The 7,929-nt window shown below is 34.3% G+C and overlaps 1 protein-coding gene across 1 annotated transcript in view; it reads left to right on the forward strand.

Annotated features, from left to right (window-relative positions):
- Window positions 1-7,929, forward strand: part of LOC101344027 (sodium channel protein type 9 subunit alpha) — a 195,448-nt gene that overhangs the window by 86,363 nt on the left and 101,156 nt on the right. The window contains exons 3-7 of the mRNA XM_023730496.1: window positions 2,860-2,978; window positions 3,322-3,411; window positions 4,280-4,408; window positions 5,890-5,981; window positions 7,300-7,512. Coding sequence (XP_023586264.1) covers window positions 2,860-2,978; window positions 3,322-3,411; window positions 4,280-4,408; window positions 5,890-5,981; window positions 7,300-7,512 — 643 coding nt within the window. The remainder of the gene's footprint in view (window positions 1-2,859; window positions 2,979-3,321; window positions 3,412-4,279; window positions 4,409-5,889; window positions 5,982-7,299; window positions 7,513-7,929) is intronic.

Here is a 7,929-nt window from a genome sequence, read left to right on the forward strand (position 1 = left end):
TGCCACTTAGAGATGAAAGGAATCTTTCTAAAATAATCCCCAGATCAGAGATAAAAACTAATACTGGCTTAAAATGACTTGGCAGGTAGGAAGAAAATATTTTCATTTGGATGGAAAATAACATTTTTTTTTTAAATTGTTAAAAGGATATTTAACTAATGGTATAATTTTAGCCATATGTACCACATCAGTATACATGGGTAGAAATAGGTCAAACAAAGTATTCTATTTTTCAGTTTTCCTTATTCTTAACATGTGTTTATTATTTGTTTTGGATTGGAAATTTAGATTATCAATTTTTTCTACCTTTTCCTATCTCTTCAAACATTCTTGATAAAAGCAGTTGTGACTTCCACTTGTAAGTTCAGGGTTGACTTGTCTTTGGACTGATGCCTTGAGGCTTCTCGTTATTCATGCTAATTGACAAAAAGTTTATTTCAGTTGTATTGTAGTCATTATTTGGATTAAAAATCTAAATGACCTCTAATTTGACCTGGGTTCAGTTTTTGTTTATTTTTTAGTGTAATTTCTAATTTTTATTAAAGTAAAGAAGACTTAATAAAGTCAGGATAGAATTTATGGCTTTGCTTTTATGTGTGATGAATATATAAGTACTTTTTAAATATTGTTATTCAGTACGTCTTTCGTAAGTGAAAGTTTGTATCTTTAAGAAATAAGTAAATTACCAATCATCTTCTACTGTGGGTATTTCAAGAACAGGTGTACTGTTTTATTAATCTTCATCACCTTTGTGACTTATAGGTTGTCTATAATATCAGCAAGCTGATCCCACTATTTACTAAGAATCCACAAAGTACCAGAAACTTAAAAGCTTCACAGACCGTATATGCTGGCTATAAGACTAGTAAATTGTGGAGCTAGAATTCGGAATCAGCTCTGCCCAGCCCCAAAGCCTATGCTATTTAAGCATCATCATTTTCTAAGTTTATGTTCAATAAATTCTTAAGTAAATGAATAAAATAAACATAATTCATTCGGATTTTGAGATCTATGCATTTGGTATTTAAAAAAAACAAAAACCTTGCTGTCACGTCGATTCTGACTCATAGCGACCCTATAGGACAGAGTAGAACTGCCCCATATGGTTTCCAAGGAGCAGCTGGCAGATTTGAAATGCCAGCCTTTTGGTTAGCAGCCGATCTCTTAACCACTGCACCACCCGGGCTCATTTGGTATAAGGATGCCAAAATTTACTAGACTCATATACAAATACCAGAAATTCCTAAAAAAATAAAAATAAAAAAGTTTATAGTATAAATTAAAATTGCTAATTTAAATTAAAAAAAATCAAACTAATTTTTTAAATAATGTAAGTACAAGATAACTTGATCTTGCCAAGGCTAAGTAGTAATGTGATTTTCATGTTAGCTCGGGTGACATCTAGCTCAAGAAGTCTCTCTGAAAATCCTGACTGAGATGTGACGCTCCTCCCCTTTTCACTCGCATACTCCTCCATTTATATTTCCTGTCGCATCCAGACTTATAGGAGAATTATTGTGTTCCTATCATCGCTTTTCCAGTAAGTTCCTCCAATGTAAAACTCATGCCTTATTTATATTCAGACTCTCTTCTCATGTCATAGTTGCTTTCTACATAACTGTAGAAAAATGGACGGATGAATAAACAAGTACAGGAAGCAAAGAAAAAAATAGCTGAACTCAAACGCTAAGCATTAATTTTAAACTAATTTTCAACATGCAAGTGGATTTTATACTATATTATGTTTAGACGTATCTGTAATGAGAGGGACTAGGAAAATAAAAGGGGATCTGGAAATCATAGATTCTGGTTCATTTTGTTTTTTTTTTTTTTTTTGAGTCAGATGCTCAAATGTATCTCCCTAGATGGGTAAAAAATGTTTATTGTCAGCAGCCCACTCATAAACTTATATAAAACTCAGGTTAAACAAACAAAAAAGACTAAATCAGTGTCTTCTAGATAGATAAATCATGCAATTTACCTTCAAACTGCAGAAAAATAGGACAGAGATTTGAAATTGACCCTTCTGGTCAGAAGCCAAGCCAGTGCCTTAAGTTGTTTTAGGCTTTTGTTGTTCATTAGTTTGGATTTTTTAAATTTTTCTTAACTAAATACTAATGCCATGGACCCTGCCACTCATTATGCAATTATTATGATCACATGTTTTAAGAATGTTTGGTTCCGTTAGCAATATTTTATTATTCCCAAGTTAATTAAATTTAAAAAAAAAAACCTAGTATTTTTTTTTAAGTAGCAAGTCCCTTAATTTGTGTTATTCTAATTTAGTTATTATTAGTATTACATCTAAAAATAGGAAAATTGAACTGGATGATTATAAGGGTTCTTGCAAATCTGATATTCCCTAAATTTATGAAAACATGTTTTCTAAAGAACTCGTATTTTGGAATATTTGCTAGTAAGCATAACAACTGCCAGCAAGTATTAAAATGACCAAGGTTTATGGTAACAATCAGGATAACTAGTTTCTATTTGCTGTGCAAAAAATTCAGTGTATGGAAGAGAAGGAAGTTATACTTTAAGCTAATTTCAGTGGCTACAAGATATTGTTGCTGATTTGGGATTTGAAGGAATATGAAAAAGGAAAACACTGTATTTTGGGAGTTCTAAGCAATACAAGCTCATAAATAGCTCAGTTTACTGAAAAGAAATGTACTTGGAGTTCATGGGCCAAGGTCTTGTAGATAGCTGCATCAATGGCAATGGAATCAAGTTGCTTGAATCTTATGAAGTGTTTCTTTAGTACAGCACTGCCACATGGAGAGGGAAACTGCTGATATTGATATGCTAGACTGCAATGTTGAATTCTCAATTTTCACTGTTTACTTTTTCCTTCTGCAGACTTTCATAGTATTGAACAAAGGAAAAACAATCTTCCGTTTCAATGCCACACCTGCTTTGTACATTTTATCTCCTTTTAGTCCTCTAAGAAGAATATCTATTAAGATTTTAGTACACTCATATCCTTTTCAAAATGCTTACTTGTAGTGATACTTTAACATATTTTTTTTATGTTTCACTCAAATATGGACTCTAGCCCTTTTGCACCTGGAATGACTCTGGTTTTAGTTTATCAATTTCAAATATTGGTGTCAGCCTCTGAGAAGATTGGGAAAATAGCAATGTTCGCATTTTAGAATGCATTACCTCTATCTATTATTCCTGTGTTCAAAGAGACAAATAAAACCTTGTCCATAAGCTCATTTATTTTCTAAGAAAAAGTTGTTAGCATTTAAACAATTGTCATTATCAAATATTCTGAGTTCTTACCGTGGTCTCTTATATTCCTTGATTCTAAGCTACCTTATTCAGCATGCTTATCATGTGCACTATTCTGACGAACTGCATATTTATGACCCTGAGTAACCCTCCTGATTGGACCAAGAATGTAGAGTAAGTGGGTAAAAGTACATTTTAATATAGTTTTAGTATTATCATTTTCATCTTTTCCATTTCGTGCCAGGAAGTTATTACGTCTATAAAAATTGTGGTGTTTATCTTCCTTTGCTACATAGTTGCTTCTCCTTTCAGTTCTTGTTTTCTCCTCTATGGTATTAACCTACTAGCAGTAGGCTTGAAAATTAGATGCTACAGTCTTTTCTGGAGGAATGAACTTAGCAGATGCCCTGCCCTGTTCTTTGTTGTTGCTCTTAGGTGCCATAGGGTCAGTTCCGACCCATAGTGACCCTATATACAACAGATCAGAACATTGCCCAGTCCTAACAATCGTTATGCTTGAGCCCGTTATTGCAGCCATTGTGTCAGTCCATCTCAAGGGTCTTCCTCTTTTTCACTGACCCTCTACTATACCAAGCCTGATGTCCTTCTCCAGGAACTGATTCCTCCTGATAAGATGTCCAAAGTATGTGAGATGGAGTCTCGCCATCCTTGCTTCTAAGGAGCATTCTGGTTGTACTTCTTCCAAAACAAATTTGTTCTTAGAGATGTCACATTTTCTTATCCTTGGGTGTATTTCTGATAGGAGCAATGTGGGAGTTTTCTGGGAGATCTAAGACTTATGTTCTTAGTTATTTCAAATACATCTACTCACTGGGAGGGTTTTTGCTAGGTGAATTTTAAGACTTTCTGGGAAGACCTTTATTAGTTTATCCTAATAGTTAGGGTCTATATATTAGCAGCTATGCTCCAACAGCTGGGCCTTCCTTAAGTTAATCAGAAAAAATAAATTATAAAAATTCACATGGCTCTGGGATATTAGACTCTTTTCACACCTAATATTCCAATGGATTCTTGTGTCTAGGTACACTTTTACTGGAATATATACTTTTGAATCACTTGTAAAAATCCTTGCTAGAGGCTTCTGTGTAGGAGATTTCACCTTCCTTCGTGACCCGTGGAACTGGCTCGATTTTGTCGTCATTGTTTTTGCGTAAGTACTTTCAGTTTTTTGAAATTGCCATGAAAATCTCAGACAACACAGTCTTCCAGTAAGAACAAGCCTTAGAGATCTGACCTTTCCTGCATCTAATGGTTGCATTTAAAGGATATTGCAAGAGAACTAGTCATTGATAGACAAATATCAAATTTTTCAGAAAGGGTATTTCCCTCTCTACAGTTTATGATGTGATTAAAATTGATCATCTTCCTCCACTCTCAGAACTTGGATGGATAGTCTGTAAGGTGCCAGTTAGTTTCACACCTTCTCCAAGTTCTTATTTAAGTAAATAAATAAAAACTTTTAAGACGCTCAGAAAAGAATCTCTGGCCTTTAATTATAAGCGTTGCTGTTTTTAAGAACCTACACTACTCAAGAGCTAATGAACATATTAAAATATGAAAGTAAATCTTTTTACAAGCTTTTTTCCCAGCTTCCTCAACCTAACATTAATGCATTGTCTGTGCATTACAGATGCCTGACTAGTTAAAATTCGGTTTATTTTCAAGGGAAAAATACTACATTAAAATATAATTTTAAGTTTAATCATATTGCTACTCTTTCCCCAGATGTATTTGTCAGAAACATGTCTTAATTTTTTTTTAATCTGAAATCTGCTTGTATCTTTCCCTTTCATCATTTTGAATTGTAAAAGTAACGCATGCTCACTGGAACAGTTTATAGACAATAGGGGGTTCTTAAATAACATTGATAGTCTCTTATTGTTTCAGCCTTGCCCCACCTCCTTGTCCATCAGGTTCACTTCTTTCATGACCACATGTGACTGCTGCAGTTCCACCTGCCGCCTGCTGATAAGACAGCATTGTGCCAAAGACGGCTGCCTTTACTCATGCATCTCCTTTTTTACTGAAATATAATTCACATACTATCCCCTCCCCCTTCTAAAGTGTAAAACTCAGTGGTCCTTGGCGTATTCACAGAGTTGTGCCACCATTACCACTCTCTGATTTCAGAACATTTTCATCACCTCCAAAGAACCTTTGTACCTACTGGTAGTCACTTGCGTGCCTCTTGCCCCCCAGTCCCTGGAAACCACTTATATGCTTTTTGTCTCTACAGATTTGCCTCTTCTAGACGTTTCATATAAATGGAACCATGTAGTATGTGGCGTTAGGTGTCTGGCTTCTTTCTCTTAGCATAATGTTTTCAAGGTTTGCAGCTGATGCTTTATAGGAAGTTGAATGTCTACATTAATATAATGCAGAGGGCCTAATAATTGTAGTATTTAATTCTTTATTTAGACATTTAGGTGTGTACAACTTTAATAATATGATATTTGTGTTTTGTTTGCATCAAACGAGTCAAAGTAAACTAAATTAGTGATAAGAAAAGAGACTTGCAGAACTATATATTTAACAAAGGTGTTCCAAACATAAAAAATACATTGACTAAAGGCACAGGTAAGTATCTCAGGCACTATCTAAATTCTGAACAACTCTGATTTAATTCTACAGGTATTTAACAGAATTTGTAAGCCTAGGCAATGTTTCAGCTCTTCGAACTTTCAGAGTATTGAGAGCTTTGAAAACTATTTCTGTAATTCCAGGTAAGAAGTAATTGGTGTGAAGCGTTAGGCCACTCATAACTCCAACTGTTTTGGAGTTGTTCTTTGTTTGTGTGTGTGTGTTGTCACTGTGTTTGTATATAAACTTATTACAGATATGTGACAGAGTTTGTGGACCTGGGTAATGTCTCAGCATTGAGAACGTTCAGAGTTCTCCGAGCACTGAAAACAATTTCAGTCATTCCAGGTGAGAGCGAGGTTAAACACCAAGGCTGACTTTGATCTTTTGGAGGAAAGACAAGAAAAAATTTCTCTTATGCAATTTTAATTATATTTAATTTCTGATGTTTTTCAACATGGTTACTGAAAGTCACCCTGGATGTTTAATCAGTTGCATGGGTCTTGAGGATGAATATGGCCACTTGCCTCACATCTCAATTTGAAGTTTTCCTCCTGGATAAGGGTTCATTTTTCACTTCACTTATCCAGGAATGAAAATTTCAATTAGGTTTGATTACTTTTACTATAGTCAAGAAAAGAGATAATCAATATCAGCATGGGGTTATTGCATGACATATTGTTTTATAGTTTTCCTCAGCAAACCATTTCTTAATTGGAAACTAGTCCATTGTAAGTTGTCACTGTGTACTACAATTCAGCCTCTTATTTATTTTGGTGCCATTATAGAGATGGTTGTTTTGACAAGCATTTATTGAATTAGAACTTCTAAAAATTATTTCTTACAAGTGAGTGTATATATGGCTTGAGCAACCCAATTATTTATTTTGAAAACCTGAATACAAGTAGTCTCCAACTTAAGATGTATTCCAGTTGTGACGAACTGCACTTACGGTCATCTGTTTATTTATTTACTTAGCACTTAATCATTAGTAACATGTACTACATACAATGTTGCAGCGTGTAATTTATCTATAAGTTTGTATGTAATGTTTCCAACCCTCCAAAACAAATAAAGATCAGATTTATAAAGATATTGATAATAAAAGGCAATAATAATGAAAACTAAAAAAACCTGTGGTATTCAACTTACGTCAGAACCGACTTACGACGGAGTCGTCAGAACGGAATCCCGTCGTATGTTGGGGACTACCTGTACTCTTTAGGAATATTTACTAGTTTTAATTATTCACTGTAATCTATAGAAACAAAGTGTGTATAAAATGGCAAATCCACCCTTTTGAGCTAGAAGGCTTTCTTTTTTTTCTCTTTTTTTTATATTAGTTTACTTAAGGTCACATTTGATCTAATGCATGCATTTCTAGGACAGCTTGTTTTTGTTTTTATTTCTCATTCACAGGCTTTATTTCATTATGAACGCCTTTTCTCCTCCTATTTCCAGGCTTGAAGACCATTGTAGGGGCGCTGATCCAGTCAGTGAAGAAGCTCTCAGATGTCATGATCTTGACTGTGTTCTGTCTGAGTGTGTTTGCTCTAATTGGGCTCCAGCTGTTCATGGGCAACCTAAGGAATAAATGTTTTCGAAGTCCATCAGAAAATAATGAAACATTCGAAAGCATACTGAAAACCTTGGAGACTGAAGAAGACTATAGAAGTAAGAATGTCCCTGCGATTGTTAATAGGTTAAAGTAAAGCTAAAAGCATTGCTGTCTTTTAACAGTGACATGTTGGTTTCATTTTAATTATTTCAAAATTATTCAAATATAGGAACTTGCTACAATATGATTCTCTCTGGTTCTAAGCTTTCTGGCAATTCCAGTAATGGGAACGTAGGATCATTCCATAATTCCCAATTTCTATAAAAAAGAACCAGTTTACTGTAGAGAAGTATGTATGACTGTGAATTAATAATATTATTAATTAGTACATCCAATCATATACATATTAATATTACATATTAGTATTGCATTTTATATACTATTGTTATATTTTGGAGCCTTGGTGGCACAATGTTTAAGCACTTGCCTGCTAACCCAAAGGTCGGTGGTTCGACCTCACCAGTGGCTCCACA

This window comes from Trichechus manatus, unplaced genomic scaffold (assembly GCF_000243295.1).
Source record: "Trichechus manatus latirostris isolate Lorelei unplaced genomic scaffold, TriManLat1.0 scaffold00037, whole genome shotgun sequence".
NCBI classification, from domain to species: domain Eukaryota; kingdom Metazoa; phylum Chordata; class Mammalia; order Sirenia; family Trichechidae; genus Trichechus; species Trichechus manatus.